General features: G+C 38.7%; 1 protein-coding gene across 7 annotated transcripts in view; it reads right to left on the reverse strand.

Moving 5' to 3' along the window:
• Window positions 1-20,420, reverse strand: part of PAPOLA (poly(A) polymerase alpha) — a 59,825-nt gene extending 39,405 nt beyond the window's left edge. For 4 of the 7 annotated variants that reach the window (XM_045561138.1, XM_045561148.1, XM_045561128.1 and 1 more), the window contains exons 1-5: window positions 20,195-20,418; window positions 6,403-6,576; window positions 5,728-5,794; window positions 1,823-1,904; window positions 129-238 (exon numbers count right to left, since the gene is read on the reverse strand). In XM_045561138.1, coding sequence (XP_045417094.1) covers window positions 129-238; window positions 1,823-1,904; window positions 5,728-5,794; window positions 6,403-6,576; window positions 20,195-20,202 — 441 coding nt within the window. In that variant the 5' untranslated portion in view covers window positions 20,203-20,418. Of the gene's footprint in view, window positions 1-128; window positions 239-1,822; window positions 1,907-5,727; window positions 5,795-6,402; window positions 6,577-20,194 lie in introns of those variants that run through there. The other 3 variants (XM_045561118.1, XM_045561156.1, XM_045561164.1) reach the window with 3 other exon arrangements.
• Window positions 20,421-22,054: the final 1,634 nt, after the last annotated feature.

Genomic DNA, 22,054 nt, shown 5'->3' on the forward strand with positions numbered 1-22,054 from the left:
ACATTAAGTGCTTAGAAGGGTCTGGCAAATTACAACAGCTCAATAAATTATGGCTATACCATAAAATTCACTCAAATGACTAAATAAATTTTATAACTCCTCCCCTTTCACCCCAAACATTTACGCACTCTTAAATCTTTTACTTCTTCCTGTAATTTCAACTTATCATAGAATGAGGTGAAAAAGTCACTTCGATCAACATGTCTTGGTGCAACACACAACGCATCAATATCAGCACCTAAAAAAAATTAAGCCCATCAACCACTAATTAATATTACAAGAAAATTATTTTGCATCTTATCATGGCAATATTTGATGTTGAGAAACTGTATATTATTATACTTGTGAGCCTATAAAAATGCATCACCCTTTAATAAAAATTACCAAACAGAGGAAAAGCATGATTTTAAATGATGCGGTCTGTTTTTTCCTGTAGCATCCTATATTTATAGTGACCTGAGTAAACTGGGAGTCCAAAGAAAGGTGGCTCAGATAGTACTTTCATAGTGGAGAAGGAATTATTCAAGCACACACCCAACATCCAGATGTTATTAGTCATTGCCATATTCATTAGTTAAACAAAAAAATACAGTTTTCCTATATACACTAGATGACTTTTACTTATAGGGTGCCTAACTGACCCTTAAATGGGACCTACAGAATCCAAAGAGGCAGATCATGGTAAGACAACTATCATTAATTTAGCACTTGATAAGAAGACAGAAATGAATACTTCATAGGAAGAATACAAAAAGGAGAATTAAAATCAATTATTTGGGATCATAAATGGGAGAGATAAATGTGGAATCAGGTCAACATAATCAAAAGACAAGGTGCTAAAGCACTACTCTGAAGGCTATTTATTTAGAATATTAATGAATGGGGAGAAGAGTATACAGTGCACAGGACATATCAAAAGCAAACGTACCACTAATGGGACAGAATAATGGAAGCTGGGGAGAAGGACAGACACCAGAACACAGAGAACACTATAATAGCAGATATTTTTAAAATAGTGGTTAATGGGTAAAGAGTACAGCCTCAGACTGCCTGAGTTCTACTAGTTCTGCCATTAGATGCCTGGGAGAAACTATTCAAGCTTTATTGCCTCTTTAAGTCTCTGACTCCTATTTGTTACATGAGAATGAAAGTACCGTGAGGAATAAATAAGATGATGAAGATCAAGAGTTCAGTGCCTGGTAAAGGGAAAGTGCTCAATAAATGTTCCTTGTATATTTTTTATTGTGTATTTATTTGCATAGAGAAAATAACAACAAGTGTAAATAAGAACATAATCAGTGATTATCAAGGGCTGTGGATACACTTTTTTTGGTTTGTTTTTTGCTTGATTGTATTTCACAATTTGTCCATAAAGGAATGGGGGAAAATCCACAAAGTTTTCTTAGAAGCTTTAATTCATTTTTGTTCTGATTTCCAGAGTGATATTCTTCTGGTAGGAAATGATATACAGATAGTGGCACTGTCCAATGTACTTTCCAATGGGAAAAATGTTCTATTTCTTTACCTGTACTTTCCAATGCAGTAACTACTACTCATATGTGGCTATTAAATACGTAAAACGTGACTACTTCTACTAAGGAATTTAATTTTTAATTTTACTTAATTTGAATACTGCTTTTGGACAGTGTAGGTATAGAAGGTGGCATCATATTACCTCTCTCCTAACAAATTCAGACTCCTTGAAGTACTCTCTCTTCCACATCAAGCTAAACTATATGATACACAAGTAAATGGATGGGTAGGTTGTTATAATGTTTAATAAAAAACTATCCCTTTCCAAGATAAATAAAACAATACTTACCTTTTGTATGTACTCCTAATCTGTAAGATCCAAAGGTAAAAATTTTTCCTCCAACATTTTCAATTACAGATTGTGGAAGATTCTGTTGAAGCAAACAAATAACGGTTATTTTGCCAATGGAGCACAGAAGAACTATTTAATACTGTACTTCTTAAAAAAAAAAAAAACCCAAGTAAGATTACAGTGCAAATTTATATAGAGGGCATTCAAACTCTCTAAGTTCTAAAAATACACTAGCCCTTCATATCTAATTTGCAATTCAAGCAATTTTGAAACTTTAAGGAAGTGTTCTTTAGTGAAGACATACATACTATTTTAGAATTTTGCCATATTTCAGGAGACTGCTATAAAAAACTGCTATTTCAGGTAGAAAAGATCTGTAATCCCATAGGAGTAATGTTTTAATCAGGGACTTTACTCATGACAAAGATGTTGCATAAAATAAGTCACAAATGTTAGAATTAACATGTTCTAACTGCTTAAAGAAAAAGATGTTTAATGATTATGCCAAATATCCCACAGCACATTAGAGTATAATTTTATCATATCAAAAGTGACTTGAAAGCCATTACTGCCCAATAATACTTTAGTTTTTAAGATTTCCAAAAGGCTTTGGTTGGGTAATTTCAAAAAGAACTAAACTTACAAATGGTTTGTTACTCAGAAAGAGTAAAACCATCAGTGAGAGGGAGAAAGCAAAGTATTCAAAATTTGTCTTCCAGGACCTGGAACTACTATAAATTACTAAAGTAGGTACTTAATGGCCCTGGTCATAAGAATGATGCCTGCTGAAACAAAAAACAATTTTAATGAATGGTCAATATTTTCTTTTACCTTCTAATTCCTCAGGATACCAATACTTAAGTCTCTTTTCAGTACCAAAACATGTAAGAGGCCACACTTTCTCTCCCTCAAAAAAATAACATAAATGAAGTATTACTTCATACTATAAAAACCCCAAAGACAGGCCAGGCGCAGTGGCTCATGCCTGTAATCCTAGCACTCTGGAAGGCAGAGGTGGGAGGATTGCTTGAGCTCAGAAGTTCCAAACCAGCCTCAGAAGAGTGAGACCCCATCTCTACCAAAAATAGAAAAAATATCAGCTTGGTGTTGTGGCAGTTGCCTGTAGTCCCAGCTACTTGGGAGGATGAGGCAGAAGGATCACTTAAGCCCAAGAGACAGAGGTTGCAATGAGCTACAACAGCACCACTGAGACTCTGTCTCAGCAAAAAAAGAAAAGGACACATATAAATTTGAATAGGACTGAGCACTAATGTCATTAATCTAAGCAATTTTTCTTATCAGGAAAACCAGCAAAGAACTATATGAAGAATTACTGGCCAGGCGCAGTGGCTCACACTTGCAATCCTAGCACTATGGGAGGCCCAGGTGGGAAGATCGCTTGAGGTCAGGAGTTCAAGACCAGCCTGAGCAAGAGAGAGACCCTTTCTCTACCAAAATAGAAAAAATTAGCTGGGCGTTGTGGTGCGCCCCTGTAGTCCCAGCTACTCCGGAGGCTGAAGCAGGAGGATAGCTTGAGCCCAGGATTTTGAGGTTGCTGTCAGCTAGGCTGATGCCACGGCACTCTAGCCCGGGCAACAGAGTAAGACTCTGTTTCAAAAAAAAAAAAAAACGAATCATCAGTTCAAGGAATATACCAAGCACTCAAATCTGAAATGAAACTGTCTATGAGACAGTAATCTGGTTTCACATTAAAAAATTTAAGCTCTGGCCTTGTGTACTTGCATAGGATTTTAAAGTTAAAACTAAACACCTAAGAAAAGGCCTTAAAACATTTTTGTTAACATTTCTCACCCAAGCCAAGGTTACTACCAAGTTCAATAAATGATTAAAAAATACTTAAGCTTAGACATCTTTTGCTCAGCTCAAAGAAATTTCCTTTCCAAAATTTCATTTTCTATCAGAAAGTCTATCAATAAGAAACATATAGTGCATAAAGTCCAAAATTTAGAACACTCTAGTTGCTAAAGTTTAATCAGCTGTTTGACAATATATACACATATTGTTTTAATAAAATATTATAAGTCTGACTAATACCAGAAGACTGTAACTTTTCCTCTAGGTTGACACCCTCTCTTCCTGCCCTATGAGATTTTCTTCTACACTTGGTTCTCTTTCTGTCAGCAGCTAGATTATTATTAACATATTAGAGACAGAAATGATTTCAGGAGTTTTGCAAGGCTTTGTCCTGAAGGAATATGTGAACTTCTTAGTTCACATATCAAAAGCTGCCTCTCCTCAGGAGGGTGTCTCAATGGTCAGTAGCAGCTGCATTCCAAGGTCTCAAGCCTGTGGTTCTCGCCTGCTTTGAATGACAAAGCAGGTTTGCACGGAGCCACGGGATGGGAAGCCCATCAAAAAGACATGCCGCCCAAGACAGATACCTACAACTAAAGCCATTAGCCTAAGGGACAGCTCTCGCTTCACTTCTGAAGAATCTGTCTCAACACACAATAACTAGAGCCACTATGTCTCTGTTTGGCCAAAGTGATAGTTTTATCTTAAAACTTAGAAGTTTGTCCTAAAAAGAATTTGTAACCCTTTGTTCACATAGATAGAGTTAATTAAGGGACCTATAGAAGCCTTTTGGTTGACTTTGAACCTAAAAGGAACTACCTGTTATTATGTAAATCTGTTACCCCTAGCAACCGATCGGTACCTATAAATACCGATGTAAAACTTCAGTCTTCACCTCCAAAATTCAGGGGGATATTCTGAGGTCCTCTGAGCACCCCCCCTTTCCTATATTCATAAACCTATTCTTTATAAACTACATTTTTGCCTCTGCATATTGTTTTATTTCTATTTTCTATTTCCTACTATTTTTTCATCCTTTGCGACCACCCCTGCCTGAGGGACCCAATTCTTTGCTGGAAGACTAGCTAGCTCCCCACATCTTTCCATCAATTTTTCAGTTGTATTATAGATGAAACATGTACTTTGCACTACCCCAAAAAAATTACCACTTACGGTACTTTTTAAAAATGGGTGAAATGAATTCCATATACAACTCTTAAGAATACATTTCTTTTACTAGCCATGGATTCATGAGTTGTGTATGTGTATTCATAAAAAAGTTATTAGAAATTCAGAGAACAATGTCATAAAGAACTAAATAAACAGATATTTAGTTTGAGAGTCTAATACCTGAAAACCTAGATAAAGCTCATTGTTGTAGGATTATTTAAAACGTAACAACATGCTCAAAGATATTAAAACACTTTTAAAGCACTTTTTCAAAGAAACATCTATTATTTCTGTGAAGAGTATAAGTAGTTTATAATTACTAAGTTGCAGCTTTGAAATTTTGCAACCAAAGAGTACTACACTTAAAAAAAAAAAATCACTAAATTCAGATGAGTTCTTGCTTTAAAAGTAACTAGAAACAAAATATAAAATCTGTTACAGGCCAGGCGCAGTGGCTCACACCTGTAATCCTAGCACTCTGGGAGGCCGAGGCAGGAGGATCGTTTGCGATCAGGAGTTCGAGACCAGCCTGAGCAAGAGCAAGACCCCGTCTCTACTAAAAAAAAAAAAATAGAAAGAAATTCTATGGACAACTAAAAATATATATAGAAAAACTTAGTCGGGCATGGTGGCGCACGCCTGTAGTCCCAGCTACTCAGGAGGCTGAGGCAGGAGGATTGCTTGAGCCCAGGAGTTTGAGATTGTTGTGAGCTAGGCTGACGCCACGGCACTCTACCCTGGGCAACAGAGTGAGACTGTCTCAAAAAATAAAAAAATAAAATCTGTTACCACCAGTCTAAACAGGACTCCACATTCAAGACTCTAAATCCACTCAAATAAGAATAGGTTATGTAAGATACTTGTGTTTGGTTTGCAACATACAGCAAATTATTTCATATATAAAAAAGACACCTTACCTTGCTTTCACTGATTTCTCGTATCCACTCTTTTACCAGGTTATTTAATTTTCCCAAAATTAAAATCCTGTTGATAAAGCAATTATCAATCAAGTATCAAGTTGTTATTCCAGGTCATTACTGATTAAGTGAAAAAACAATATTTTAAATAGTTGGCTTCCTAAATTTTAATTTTTAAGTGATTAGAAATGAAGTACACAGTTAGCTATACATAGGCACTGTTACACTGGGTAAGGCATTCCCCTTTGTCCTGACAATTCAGTACTTTAACTACATTAATAAAAACTTAAAAAATTAAGAAACAGGGGGCAGGGGAAAAAAAGAAGGAATAAAAGGGAGCCAGGCAAGGTGGCTCACATCTGTAAACCTAGCACTCTGGGAGGCCAAGGCAGGAAGATATTGCTTGAGCTCAAGAGTTAAGACCAGCCTGAGCAAAAGCGAGACCCAGTCTCTACTAAAAACAGAAAAAAATTAGCAAGGCACGCTGTTGCGCCCCTGTAGTCCCAGCTACTTGAAAGGCTGAGGCAGGAGGATCAATTGAGCCCAAGAGTTTGAGGTTGCTATGAGCTAGGCTGACACCACAGCACTCTAGCCCAGGCAACAGAGTGAGACTCTGTCAATCAATCAATAAATAAATAAATAAATAAAAATTAAAAACATATATATCATATTTACCTGCGCTGCAGTTCCTCTTCCTCTTCAAAAACCCCAAAGGGCTTCAGAGTCTCAATTAGTTTCTGTGTAAGTATGCAGTCAGTCTCCTTGGGGGCTGCTAAGCTGATAGGAGAAGTAATGCCATAGTGCTTCTGTGGCGGCTGTGTTTGTTGTGATCCCTGTGTTGTAACTGGACTATAAATGGAATTAGATAAAAATTACTGCCAAAAATTCTGCAATTTGAAACAAATCAGCATGATTAGAAAAACTACTTTAGTAAAATACATTTCTAAACATAGTTGGTTCCCTCCATACCTAAAACATTTTTAGAACAAAAAGTGACCAAGAGGGCCAGGCCTGGTGGCTCCCGCTTATGATCTAGCACTCTGGGAGGCTGAGGCAGAAGGATTGCTTGAGCCCAGGAGTCTGAGGTTGCAGTGAGCTATAATGACACCACTGCATTGTAAGCCCCAGACAATAAGAGACAGACTATATCTTAAAAAAAAAAAAAAAAAGTGATTAAAAATAAAACAATCCTGCCCCAAGGATTTTAACTTCAATGCCTAAGTAAACTAACCATAAATAAGTATACCCATCAAATATATTGCTAGAGAAAATACAATCCAGAATACAGCAAACTTCTTAGAAATTTTACCTCTTGAAAAGCAGCCAAAACCTGTTATATTAGTATTTCTAAAACACTGATAAACATATTACAAAAATGCCTTTTTACCAATACACAAGACTTCCCAAATGGAATTTGGAATCTGTTTCATAATGAATAAAGCTCACAGATAACGAGGCAAATAGCATAAATATAACAAATACAATTTGAGAGGAAAGAACTATGTTCACCCTAAGCTTGTTACTGATTTTTGGTAAAAGACTTACACTTCGACAAAAATACTAGTCTAACAGGCTTTTCCATTTTAAAAGAAGTTCCAGATCTGTACAACCAATAGGATTTTAATATAACTGGTAAAAAGGCATAGCATGCTTTAAATGCTTAGAAAATTAATTTGGCTCAATTATTTTTATAAAAAAAATCCTGTTTTAAATAATTAACTTTATGTCAATGGACAAGGACTCTAAAAATAAATAACACAATTATTATTTAGAAACAGTTGAATAATATACAAAACCAGCTAAGAGATAAGGAAAGACCTTAACATCTAGATCAGAATTTCCTCCAGATTCCATTCCTTAAGAAAGTGTTTATGGACCAGGCTCTGTGGCCTATATGTAAACCTACCACTCTGGGAGGCAGGAGGATTACTCGAACTCAGGAATTTGAGACTAGCCTGAGCAAGAGTGAGACCGTCTATACATAAAATAGCAAACTAGTGGTGGTACATGCCTACAGTCCCAGCTACCCAGGAGGCTGAGGCAGGAGGATCACTTGAGCCCAAGAGTTTGAGGTTGCAGTGAGCAATGATGACGCCACTGCACTTTAGCCAGGGCAACAAGAGTTAGAGACTGTCTCAAAAAGGGGGGGGGAGGGTTATTTTACATACACACAGAGCTATTTTTCTCCCTGAAGTTCTAAATACACTTTTCTACTTTAAAGTGTGACAATCCACTTAATAACATGACAAGTCTAAGAATCCTAGGCATTGTAAGCCTTGCAACGCACTTACCATACATATCCACTGGGTTCTGGTCTACACTATAACTACTAGACAGTTTTTTAACCTGTCGGGAAGCCCATACTGCTTGTTACTAACTAGCCATTGGCTGTATACCATCTAGTCAATGTTTCCGGATCTAGTTATGTACTGTCTCAATTATAATTCATATTTTATGTTAACATTTACTGAACAAATATGAATCAGATTTATCTCTTGCAGAAATAAATTCACGTCAGATCACTTTCTCCTGCTCCTTTAATCTAAACTGCATAACTATAATTGTAACCGAATTCATAACATCTTGATTACTACATATTTTCATTAATCAACAGTTAACATCAGAGTTCTGCAAAACTGACATTAAAAAAGGTGGCCCTTGGCCAGGCGCAATGGCTCACGCCTGTAATCCTAGCACTCTGGGAGGCCGAGGCAGGAGGATCCTTTGAGCTCAAAAGTTCGAGCCCAGCATGAGCAAGAGTGAGACCCTGTCTCTACTAAAAAAAAATAGAAAGAAATTAGCTGGACAACTAAAAATATATAGAAAAAATTACCCAGGCATGGTGGCGCATGCCCGTAGTCCCAGCTACTCGGGAGGCTGAGACAGTAGGATTGCTTGAGCCCTGGAGTTTGAGGTTGCTGTGAGGTAGGCTGACTCCACGGCACTCTAGCTAGGGCAACAGAGTGACATTTTGTCTCAAAAAAAAAAAAAAAAAAAAGTGGCCCTCAAACTGTCTAACCACATGAGAGCCCTCCTTCGCACTGTACACTAATAGACTGCAGATAATTTACTTAATTATTTTTTGCAGAAGTTTTTTCCCCCAGCTTTATTATCACTGGCATACTGAAATAAAGTATATAATCAACATGTACAATTTGACAAGTTTGGAAGTATGCATCATACACTTGTGTTTCCATCACCTCAATTAAGGTAATAACCACATTCATTGCCTCCAAAAGTTTCCTTGTGTCCTTTTGCTTTTTTTGTGGTAAGAGCACTTAACATGAGGTCTACTCTTTTAACAAATTTTCAAGTGTATGACACCTTATTAATTACTAAAGTATTTAAATGTGAAAAAGACACTCACCACATAGCCTAACATAAATGTATTCTCCTAGGTTATCCATTGCTTTATATCAGTTTTTCCAAGTAAACTATAATCTTTCATGATTATCCAGAGATTATGAATGCTTTTATAAATGATTTAACATGAATAAAGCCATAAATGAAAACAAGTGAAGTGTAAAGTTCATTCTGTCTAGGCTAGACTTGGTTCAAGCAAGGAGAGCTTTCAAGTGAAGTGTAAGCTGAAATTATGTTTTTGCAGCTGCAAGTAATAAACAAAATGTTTTACTCTGTGCAAATAATATGTTTCTCTGCAATTTTTTCCATTATGAAGGAGTTAAATTCATTGCCAGTTCAGTCTGGATCATTAAAAAAATGAGTACCCACTCTCTGCAGAGTTAAGATTGCTCTTATCTTTCCTGTTTTTTTCTTACTCTAATCTTCATTGTCACACAAAAAACAATGCTTGGAAAGCTCCTGTCTACTACAACTATCTCACCAGAATATTAGGATACAGGCTCTGATTTCTAAATGTGCATGTTTTTTTCATCCTAATTTGGCAAAATACTGATGACTACATTGGTTTCCACATAAAAATTTTGATGGGGAAATAAGTTATATGCAAGTTGGAAATTTTTACTTTACTTAAAATGCAGGCACATCATCAAGCTTCAGTATTACTTTTATTAAGATAAAACCACATTTATTCCACCTAATTCGAGAAAGAATATATAAAACATATGTTATATATATGCATAGATATATTCATACAGAACATATAGGTAATTCAAGAACACATATAAAGATAAAACACACCCAAATAAGAAACAAATACATATTTTGAAATTTACAAGACATTTGTGCCTCCAATAAAAATGGCTGAGTGTTAGCCTAAGTGGCTAGACTAGGAATTCCAGGTTGCTAGATGCTTTACATGTCCAAAGTGGAAACATTAAAACTATTGTTATATTTTAAATGGAAGTCAAGTTTTCAAATGGACAAAGTTTTCCCATTTAACTTTAACATTAGAAATTAACTACAGTGATAAGGAATATTTTTGTTGCTGTTCTGTTTCTAACAAAACAAAAATATACAGTCCAATATCAGGCAATTTGGAACATAAGCCTCAGAAGAATAAGGATTCTGGTTTACATACACACAGACCGACTCTCTCCTGGAACCACACACCAGACAGCTATCATTCCCAAGAATGCAAAGCTCTTCCTCCCATTCTTGAACATATCAGACATCTGCCCATGTCTATAATTTTCTAGAAACATTTTTATCAGTATTTAATTTTCTTCAGACATTATTTTACTTTGAAAAATAAACTTCTACAATTTATGTAAAACAATGGAGAACTACACATAGAGCTACAAAATATATGATTCATTAAAATTTCCTTTTGGTCTTCATTATCAAGAACACTTATGAGGCCGGGCGCGGTGGCTCAAGCCTGTAATCCTAGCACTTGGGAGGCCGAGGCGGGCGGATTGTTTGAGCTCAGGAGTTCGAGACCAGCCTGAGCAAGAGCGAGACCCCGTCTCTACTAAAAATAGAAAGAAACTATATGGACAGCTAAAAATATATATACATAGAAAAAATTAGCCGGGCATGGTGGCGCATGCCTGTAGTCCCAGCTACTCGGGAGGCTGAGGCAGGAGTTTGAGGTTGCTGTGAGCTAGGCTGACCCCACGGCACTCAACTCTAGCCCAGGCAACAAAGTGAGACTCTGTCTCAAAAAAAAAAAAAAAAAAAAAAAACAAAGAACACTTATGCTCTCCCTGAGCAACTGCTTTATTGTCACCTCATGAACATAATTTGTATTTACCTTTAGGATAAGGCCTGAATTCTTAGAAGTTCTCTACAAAAATAAAAAAAATTACTGTATTTCCTTAAGTAGTAGTTTAGTACCCTAATTTCCTGCTCTGTTTTGTATCCCTATCCTTATTCTTCCCTTTCACCTACCTCTACTGCAAACAGCTTGCTAGTTTTTAATAGATGACTAAAGCATTCCTAAAGTCTTAAACCTTTCTGGATCAGAGTAAGAGATAAATAAGTACCTATGCATAAGAGTACATATATGGGCCGGGCGTGGTGGCTCATGCCGGTAATCCTAGCACTCTGGGAGGCCCAGGCGGGCGGATCGTTTGAGCTCAGGAGTTCGAGACCAGCCTGAGCAAGAGCGAGACCCTGTCTCTACTAAAAATAGAAAGAAATTAACCAAACAATTAAAATATATACAAAAAATTAGCCGGGCATGGTGGCACATGCCTGTAGTCCCAACTACTCAGGAGGCTGAGGCAGAAGGATCACTTGAGCCCAGAAGTTTGAGGTTGCTGTGAGCTAGGCTGACGCCACGGCACTCTAGCCTGGGCAACACAGTGAGACTGTCTCAGACAAAAAAAAAAAGAATTACAGAGGTACTAAAAGAAAATGAGTAACATTATTTTCACAACCATGCAAGGCACAAAACACAGAAACCATACACAATAACAAATGTGCTTAATTAAAGTATTCTAACTTTTATATAATAAATCATAAGGAAAACTAAAGAAAATCATAAAATGGGAAAATACGTGCAACTTAGGTCAAAACAGTAATATTCTTAGTACATAAAGAATTCTTAAATCAATGATTTTAAAAAAAATAAAAGTTTCACTGCAAATCAGGCAAGTAAATTAAAACAATCATATCGGAGGGAAAAAAAACAAAGTTGATATAATATCTGGTAAAAATGAAACAGGCCAGGCGCGGTGGCTCACGCCTGTAATCCCAGCCCTCTGGAAGGCCGAGGTGGGTGGATTGCTCGAGGTCAGGAGTTCGAGACCAGACTGAGCGAGACCCAGACTCTACTAAAAATAGAAATAAATTATCTGGACAACTAAAAGTATATATACAAAAAATTAGCCGGGCATGGTGGCACATGCCTGTAGTCCCAGCTACTCGGGAGGCTGAGGCAGTAGGATAGCTTAAGCCCAGGAGTTTGAGGTTGCTGTGAGCTAGGCTGATGCCATGGCACTCACTCTAGCCCGGGCAACAAAGTGAGACTGTCTCAAAAAAAAAAAAAAAGAAAAGAAAAGAAAAGAAACAGCTGTGAGCAGTGGCTCGTGCCTATGCTTTCAACTATTCTTGAGGGTGACTGTGGGGATCACTTGAGCCCAGGAGTTTGATTCCTGCCTGGGCAACATAGCTAGACCCGATCTTTTAAAAAGAAAATAAAAGAAAAAATACATACACCAATTTAAAAAGTTTATGTCTGGCAACTTTACTTCTAGAAATCTATCTTAGAGAAACACTAGGACAGAAGATTCAAACTGAAAGCCCTACAGTTCGAAAATGTATTCTCTTTAATCCACAACACATTTTTAAAATATGAAATATTACATAAACACCCGTATTTCCAGCCACTCTTTGGGTATGAGTGCAAGAATTGAAATACAGGCCAAAATAGGGCCCAAATTCCTATACAATTAACAATAAGCTTGAAATGAGCAGTGTCTACCCTAGGGCTATCCCCTGGAAAGCGGGCATGCTTGGTACCCACTCTAATCCTTTGTATATTACCTTTCCTGACACCAGAGATTCTGGAGTTTGACCTTTCTCATAGAAATAACACAGAATGATATTCAAGGTTGTTCACTAAGCACTGTATGCAATGAAGTAAAACAAACTGGAAACCACCTAAATATCCATCTATACAGAAGTGGTTAGTTATAATACATGCTTTTAACTTAATACTATGCCAAATAAAAAGATTGAGGTAAGAGGCCAGGCCTGGTGGCTCATGCCCCTAATCCTAGCACTCTGGGAGGCTGAAGCAGGAGGATCACTTGAGGTCAAGGAGTTCAAGACCAGCTGGAGCAAGAGCAAGACCTGTCTCTACTAAAAATAGAAAAAAAAGAGGCCAGGCATGGTGTACGACTATAGTCCCAGCTACTTGGGAGTCTTCGGAAGGAGGCTCCTCTGAGCCCAGGAGTTTGAGGTTGCAGTGACCTATGATGATGCCACTTCCTTCTAGCCGGGGTGACAGTGTGAGACGGGAAGAAAGGGAAGGAAGGGAAGGAATAAAGGAAGAAAGGAGGAAGGAAGAGACAGACACATACACACAGAGGCTTAAGACAGTCTCTGTTCTCAATGACAGTCTCAAATTTAGTCTAGGATTTTAGATCCTTAAACAACAAATAAGTGCAAAGTAAAAGCTTGAAAAAAATATTAAAGAAACAAAGATAAAATCATGACTATGCTAGGAGAAGGTTAAGGTATACAAACTAAACGACTGGAAGGGAGAAGTCAGTCTAGCCAGGTGACTAACACACAAAAGGAAAGGACAACATCGTTATCACCAATGGTGTTTCCCAAATAGTTAATATTTAAGTATTTTGTAACCTAATTAATACAAAGCTCAGACTCTACTGAGGAATCCCTGCCTTCTAATATTAAGCATTTGGAACAAGGCACTGTCTATGCCATTAACAGGGTCAACTACCTCAAAATTTACAGCTACTACTGAACAGAAAATGCTTTATTTTTAAAACTGAAAGCTTAATTTGCTAGACATTCTTCTTTGGAAGCAATCAGAATAAACTGCAAACTACAATTAATATAATTTATTTAATGTAACAATTCACCACAGTATAATTTGCTGTTTAAAGGTCTTAACCTTAAACATAATGTGCTCCCCAGAAACAGGAAAAAGAACATGGAAGGAAAAGGAATAAGAGATCTCTCTGAAGTATCTCAATGTGCATTAAATATTATTTAATAATTCTTAGCAAAATAATACAATCTTCTCTTTCACAAGTGGTTTAGTATATAATGATAGTAGCTTACAGGCAAGCATACAGCTCCCTAAGATACTATTCTCAGGGTGGTTAATTGGCCCATCACAACATGTTCTGTGTAAGTGGTACTAAATATATTCCGAACTTAGCTATATTCTTTAATACATATTCCAAGTGCACCATCCAGCCAATATTTAGTAACCAGCAGCAGAGCCTCAAACACAGATGATGTAATAGTTTATGCTTAAGGGAAATAAAGTATGATAAAGCCCAAAGTCAAACTTTAAAAGTTCAAGGTTGATTTTGCAGGAAAAGGGTACTTGCTATTCAGTTACTACAGTGGCAGGTTATTTCTCCCCTTCCTAAGAGTACTTTCAACTGCCCCCTTGCCTTCTCTCTCCCACTTGGCTGGAAGAAGTAAAAAACCAGCCAAATTGCAGGACTCCTACATCAACTCGCCATGTACAACTTGAAAATGAAACAAATATAAAGTGCAGAACCTGAAAAAAAGTATAAAATGTATCAGAAAAGAATAGTCAAAAATATACTAAGTCATATACTATATAAATTAACTCCAGGAAATAAAATTTAAATGTATTTAAAACAAATAATACAATTAAATTTCTAATGATCAAAATGACAGTAACACTACTCTTAATCCACAAACTATAAAAACTGTCATAAAATACAAGAAGCCGGTTTCTGGATGAAACATATAGGGAATATAATTTTGGAAGACAATTCTGAAAAAGAAGAGAAGATAGCTAACAAAATCCCTACAGTTTTTCTTTCTCAAATCCTTAAATTTCCACAGATAAGAAAGCTAATAAACAATTCAGCAGGCCTACAATCCAAAGATTTTTTTTAAAAAACAACAAACTACCTTCTAGACATAAGTGGCAAATCTGTGCATGGCTTTAAATAAGTATCTGCACACAAATAAAGGCACTAAAAATACAGACATGCACCACATAACAATGTTTTGGTCAATTACAGACTACATATACAATAGTCATCCCACAAGGTTATAATACCATATTTTTACTGTACCTTTTCTGTTTAGATACACAAATACTTACTATTACGTTACAACTGCCTACAGTATTCACTACAATAACACGCTGTACAGGTTTATAGCCTAGGAGCAATAAGCCATACCATATAGCCTACGTGTGCAGTATGCTATACACCTATGATGTTCCCACCAAGTTTGATGTTCCCAAAACAAGTGTGAGGTAAAACATTACATTCCAAAACTATAACCAACATTTATTGAGCACCAATTCACTACATCATCTCCAAATCTTAAAATCTGACAATCAAAATCTCCCACATGGGTGGGTGTGGTGGCTCACACCTATAATCCTAGCACTCTGGGAGGCAGAGGCGGGCGGATTGTTTGAGCTCAGGACTTCGAGACCAGCCTGAGCAAGAGCGAGACCTCGTCTCTACTAAATTAAAAAAAAAAAAAATCTCCCAGAGTTAGCAGTTATCTTTCCTAAGGGTTATCTACTACACTGGTTTTCATTAACAAAAAAAAAAATTCTTAAAAGGGGCGGGGGGAGTCCATCCCTCCAGACTGTGTTCAAAAACCACCACAGATGTTGCAAAAGGACAACTTACACCACCACTCTTGGAGCAGCTGTTCTCAAGAAGCAGTTCTCAAAATGCAGTTCTCAAGTTTTCAAACTTTTTAGTCTCAGGACTCCTTTGCAACTCTTAAAATGTATTGAGCACCCCAATGATCTTGTATGTATATGGATTACGGCTACCAATATTTACTGCATTGGACATTATAATCGAAAACCTTTTTAAAATATTTATTCATTTAAATAACTAGAAACCCATTACATGTTAACATAAATAACTTAAAAAAAAAAACAACTGTTTTCCAAAACAAAAAATTTAGTGAGAATAGCATTCTCCATTTTTGCAAATCTCTTTGATTCTCCCTAAATCAAAGATGGCTGCATTCTCATAGCTGCTTCTGCATTCAATCTGTTTTGATAAATCATCTTGGTTGAAGCATATGAAGAAAACTTGGCATCAAATTGATATTATAAATGGAAGAGTATTTAACAGTCTTTTCAAATGACTGTGGACAGTCTTCTCTGATATTACACCAGAACTCTGTAAGTGGTAGTTTCTTATATATTAGTCACAATATGAAAGCTAAAACCTTATCAACAAACCCTTTGTACTCTGTTGCATTAAAATCTGGTTTACCTCGCACTTCGAATGTGCCTTTTACCCACGTTTTTATTACATCATGATTCATCATTTGGGAAATAAAGAGTTCACTGAGTTACGTATCTTCCAAATATTAGCACACATCATACAATATCAACAACTATATTCATTAATATCAGAAATATCTTTAAGTATTAGGGAGTTGTCAAGTTCAAAATGAAGAAACAAACTCCAAAATTCTAATTTTTGCTTCAAAGCTCAAATTTTTCACTGGCCACAAATACTGTCAGTTGTTTTCCTTGAAGTGAGAGGCTCACTTTATTCTCAAGTAAATACTCAAGTATGAATATCCACAATTCATCACTTGCGCTTTCAGATAAAATTGGAGCTGCGTGAAAGAAAACACTAGTTTAGCTCACAAATCAAATCATACAAGTCATCTTCCTCAAAACCACTATTCTACTTTGTACTTTCATATTACATATACTTTCCACAGCATACTAAAACGACAAACTCAAGGGTCAAGACTTAATAAAATTAATATTCTCTTACTGCTTCATCAAGGATCCTTTTTTAACTGTGTGCTTCCGCAGTAGTGAAGAAACATAATGACGATGTACATTATGGGCTCTCTGCCTTGATTGTTCCTAAAGCACAAGCACATTACCCACCATTGCTTTTCCATCATCAGTGTAAAAGTCAACAGAATAAGACAGACAAAACATCTCAGGTATTATGAAAATAGTCTGAATCCTTATGTACTCTCGGAAAGGATCTCAGTGGCTCCCTCTCCAAGCATCCACAGATCACACTCTGAGAAGCACTACTACACGGTATAACACCCACCAGCAGGCCCCAGTTCTACCAGTTATGAATACAAGAAACTACTCCAAATTCCTCTTTCTTGTGACAACCCCCACAAACATTTGGGAGGAAAGCTACTGTCTCCCATAAGTCTTGCTAAATATCTTTCAGTACTTCAACGACATTCTACAAATGTGGCATAAATGCTAGACCACTGATTGATACTGGTTACTCTCCTTTATGGTTTTTTTTTTATTACAAGTGTGATAGTCAGAACTGAGTTGATGCAAATAATGATCTTACCAACAAAGTAGAGCAGAAATATAAATATAGTTTCCATAAGGGCATGACACTTTGTATTAATGCAGTGGTTCTCAACCAGAACACATCTGGCAGTATTTGGAGCCATTTTTAGTTGTCACTACTGGGGAGATGGAGGGTAGGGCTTCTGGATGTAGTATAGCAAGTAGGCAGAGGCCCAGGACGCTGTTAAACAGCGTACAATAACAGTGTAGCTTTAAACAGCCTACAATACAAAGGACAACCCCCTCCAAGGCATTTTCTGACCTGTCAAGGGTACCTAGGTGAGAAACTATGTATAGACAATCAAAATCTTTGGAAGCTTCACCACCATGACTCTTAAATCATATCAGCCTTTTCAAAATTATATATGTAGTTACATATGAAATTTAGACAAAATATGGATACTTGATCAAAATGTTTTGTTATACCCTAAACTTCAATAATTTTTATTTAATTGATCCTGACAACTCACCTATGGTCCATGCCACAACCTCACTCACTCATGCATATTTAACAGGACAGGCATACTAAAAATGAAAGTCAAACATAATATAGCTAGGAAATCATAATTTGGCACATTAAAGAAACAAAATTAACGACTGTGGCACCAGAACATGATAGTAAATTAATGAGGAAGTAGGTCTACTTTTCTTTAGGTAGGATTTTGTTTATTGTTTACTTTAAAGGAATTATAGTACACTTAGTGTTAAAAATGAGGAATATCTCAAAACTTGAGTGAAAAAAAGGATAGCTAATGAAAAACTAGCAATATGGTCCAAATTTCAAAAAACACACAGGAAAGCACATATCTGTGTGCAAATCTGTTCTATGTCTTCCATTTTATACATCTGAGCTAACTTACAAAGAATTTGAAGTACTTTCAGTGTTTAATGGAAATTTATACCTTCCCTCCTCAAAGAATGTTACAAAAAATTGTATACAAAAGTACTTTTAATTCCTAGAAATAAGACACATTACTTATGTTATTTCTTCATTGAAGCCTTTTCTTTCTTTCTTTCTTTCTTTTTTTTTTTTTTGAGACAGAGTCTCACTCTGTTGCCTGGGCTAGGGTGCTGTGGCATCAGCCCAGCTCACAGCAACCTCAAATTCCTGGGCTCTAGCGATCCTCCTGCCTCAGCCTCACAAGTAGCTGGGACTACAGGCACTTGCCACCATGCTCGACTAATTTTGTCTATTTTTAGTAGAGACGGATCTTGCTCTTGCTCTGGCTCATCTAGAACTCCTGAGCTCAAGCGATCCCCACCTTGGTCTCCCTGACTGCGAGGATTACAGGTGTGAGCCACCTCATCCAGCCTTAAGTCTTTTAAGGTGTACGTTTCCTATCATTTTTAATACCAACATGATTATCAGAAAGACAAGTCCCTTCTCAAAACTGCAACAAAATGTGAGCTAACAAGGTCAACACGGCATCACTGCAAACATTTAAGTTTATTTTAAATCCTGAGATATGCCACTAAAATCTTTAGATTCGATTCTCCCTGTGCATCTTCTTACCGTTCCATGAAAGGATGACTCAATTAACAGGAACCTTGTAAATTCTAAGATTGTAGATCTGTATATTTAATTAAGCCTAACAAATGTTCTCATCACAGAAAGAATTAAGTGAATAGGCCTCTTAACAAAATGACAGGGGTGGGTGAGTGGGGCTGAGGCATGAGAAGGAAGGCGCCATGAAAACCCTTTTTAAAATACGTAACATTTGAAAGATGTCATTATGGCCTGTGTCAAAGTTAAGAGTCTCACCGGTGAGGAGACACATCCACACACATAAACACACAATAACATAGATGTTATTGTAAAACTAACCCATGATATTTGCAAAAAAGAAATTGTCTTCAATTAAAAAATAAAATAACAACCGTGAGGTACTACATTAAGTGTCTGGAAGGCTTATATAAAGACCTTTATTTTGGATTTAATTGAAGCAAAAGTTTGAGTGTCAATTACATGCTTCATTTAGGGGCTACGAAATGAAGAAAACTTGGTCCCTCCTCTCAACAGGGCACTCTTACACTTCAATCTTTAAAAAACGGAAGAAATGCAGTCTCACTATTTAGGCCTCTACACTGCTGTGTATATATACACAGCAAAAAAATGTGTAATCTACTTTTTGATCCCAACAATGAGCTATCAAATTACATCTCATTCTCAGAAAGTAGAGAGAAAAGAAAAAGACAAAACTTTTTAAAAACCCTCTAAGGAAAAAAAAAAGTAAAACTATAGGCCTAGTGGGGTTAGAAGGCATAAATGTAGCTTTAAGCTACAGAAAAAGTATCACTACAGATGAAGGAAAGAAGGAAGAAGCAAACTGAAACCCAGACACCTCGTCAAAACAAAACGGGGAGAGCAATACGTACAATACGTTCCGGAGGAGGGGACCCCGGGATGCGCCCTCTCCCCTGACGCTGAAACGGCTGGGGAGGACTGGGGCGGGCGTGGGGATAAAGAGCTCAAATTGTGGGGCTCGACTCTCCAGACTGGGCTTCTACCTCGTGCTTATGCACATTCGAACAAGGAAAACAGAAAGTAGGCGCACAATATGGGCATCCTGGAAATGGGCGGAAGAGAGGAACCAGGCGGAGGCAAACCAAGACCAGAAGCATCGAAATGGGCCCGAGAGGCGCCAAGGGCGAGACCGAACCCTGAGTGCGGATGCCGCGTGTAGCCAGGCCTTCTTTCCTCGCCCCCCAGCAGTGTTTTGCTTTTTGTTGTTTTTTGGCTTTTTTTTTCTTTTCCACGGGGCGGAGAAGCTGTAAAATTAAGTAGGGTTAGGGGTTCCTCCGGCGATTCCGGAAGGGGAAGGCCCCGGGCCCGACGGCAGCTGGAAGGGTGGGGGAACGCGGGAACCGAGCAGAAGGGGGAAGTGCAGCGGCGAACGGGCGAGGAAACAGGAGGGGCCTCGGCCCAGCCTGCCTTCCCCCCCGGGGCGAAGGCCTGGCTCACGCGCGCCCCCTCCCCCTTCCCGGACGCCCCCAAGGCCCAGCAGGCGTGCGAGAGAAAACAGAATACAAATCACTTACAACGGCATCGTCTCCTGCGCCGGCACCGCCCAGTCACTTCCCCCCCGCAACCGCCGCCGCTGCCGCCCTGGGCATGATCCACTGAGGCGGGAGGGAGGGGGGGGCCTGCCTCAGCCCTGGGTCCAACCCCACTCCCGCACCCGCTCCCGCCGCTTTAAGCGCTTCTCCTCCTTCCCCTTCGTCCTAACATGGCGCCCGAGCGCTACCACAGCAACGTTCTAGAACCGGTGACGCCACCACGCACGCTATGCGTGCGCCTGCGCACCAGCCACCCGCCGCCGCGAAGCCTCACGGGAAGCGTAGTTCGTGAGGCGGCCAGCAACCGGGCAATTCCCACCGAGACCGTCTCACTCTTCGAGGTGGGTGTCGGCTGAAGGGTGGGAGTGGTCAGGGGGTCTCTAGGCGGCGAACTGTCCCTCCGGCAGGGACGCTTTCGTGGGCGACGCAGCCTGGACGGCGCGAGGGAGAACGCGGAGAGACTCCAGGCTCACGAGGTCCGCTTCCGGTGCATTGTGAGGTCCCGCCTTTCTGCCACCTGAGGTCGCGGCGGCTGCTCTGCATAGAACCGCGTCTGGGGAGGCGCTTCCAGGGGGCTGAGGCGCCCACGCGTCCACTGTGGGCCACCCCGGAGCGCGGGGCTTAGAACGGGGTCACGTGGGAACAAGTTACTCAACCGCTTCATGCTTTGCCCTGCAAAGTAGGAGTAATGCCTACTAGGGTTGCGGTGTCTGTTGGAATGTGATAGTGCAAGACAGGTGTTTAGCACACAGCCTGGTGCAGAAATGTTGCTAGGACTCCCTCTATCCCCACCAGACTGAGTGCCAACGAAAGGAAGCTTTTCGTCTGTTTCATCCACCAGTGTATTCCTGATGTCTTGTATGTAGGCGCTCAAATATTTGTTGAATGAGTACATGTTCAGGATAGGACTGTGATGACAGCGAGTTCTGGAACACGAGCTAATTCTACTTTTTAACAAACGGTGCACTGGAACTTCTTGATAAAGCTGTCCCTTCAATAGAAACATCGATGGCAATAACCACTGGGATTTTAGCAAAGGCTGTTTGGGCCATAATTTACTCGGGGCTGTGTTTCCAGCCCTTAATCTATCTCGGGTGGGACCTGGGAATCTACCTCCTCTCCTCCCCGCCACCCCCGGAAAAAGTTTAAGAAAGTCCCTAAGGCAGAACCTCTACTCTCATATTCCTTCCTTCCTTCTAAGTTCTACAGTGTCACACAGAAGGTTAATGGAGGGGAGTGGGGGAGGAAGGAGTCATAAATATGGGAAAACAACGTTAACCAAAGTTCAAAACTCTTTAAATACTTATTTTATAAGCCTGAGTTCTAAGCCAACCTTAAATCTGTTATTATGCAGCTGTAAAACCTCAGGGAATTTGACAAGGATTTTCCTTTTTTTCACAAAATATCTGGCAGCACTAGCATTCTAGGACTAATGGCTTAGAGTGGGAAAAGCACAGGATCTAAGCCTGTGCTATCCAGCAGTGTGGCCCTTTACCGCTTTTGGCTATTGAGCACCTGAAATGAGGCTAGTCCCCTTAATATGTGCTGTAAATGCAAAATACTCACATATTTTGGAGTTGTTAGCACAAAGCAATGTGAAATACCTCACTGATAATTTTTTATATTAATTACAAATTAAGATAATATTTTGGATGTGTTACATTAAGGAAATTATATAAAATTAATTTCTCCTGTTTTTTCTAACATTCATATGTGACTACTAGAAAATTTTCAATTATATGTGTGGGCCGGGTGCGGTGGCTCACGCCTGTAATCCTAGGACTCTGGGAGGCTGAGGCAGTAGGATCGCTTGAGTTCAGGAGTTCGAGACCAGCCTGAGCA

Source organism: Lemur catta, chromosome 1 (genome assembly GCF_020740605.2).
Source record: "Lemur catta isolate mLemCat1 chromosome 1, mLemCat1.pri, whole genome shotgun sequence".
Lineage (NCBI taxonomy): Eukaryota > Metazoa > Chordata > Mammalia > Primates > Lemuridae > Lemur > Lemur catta.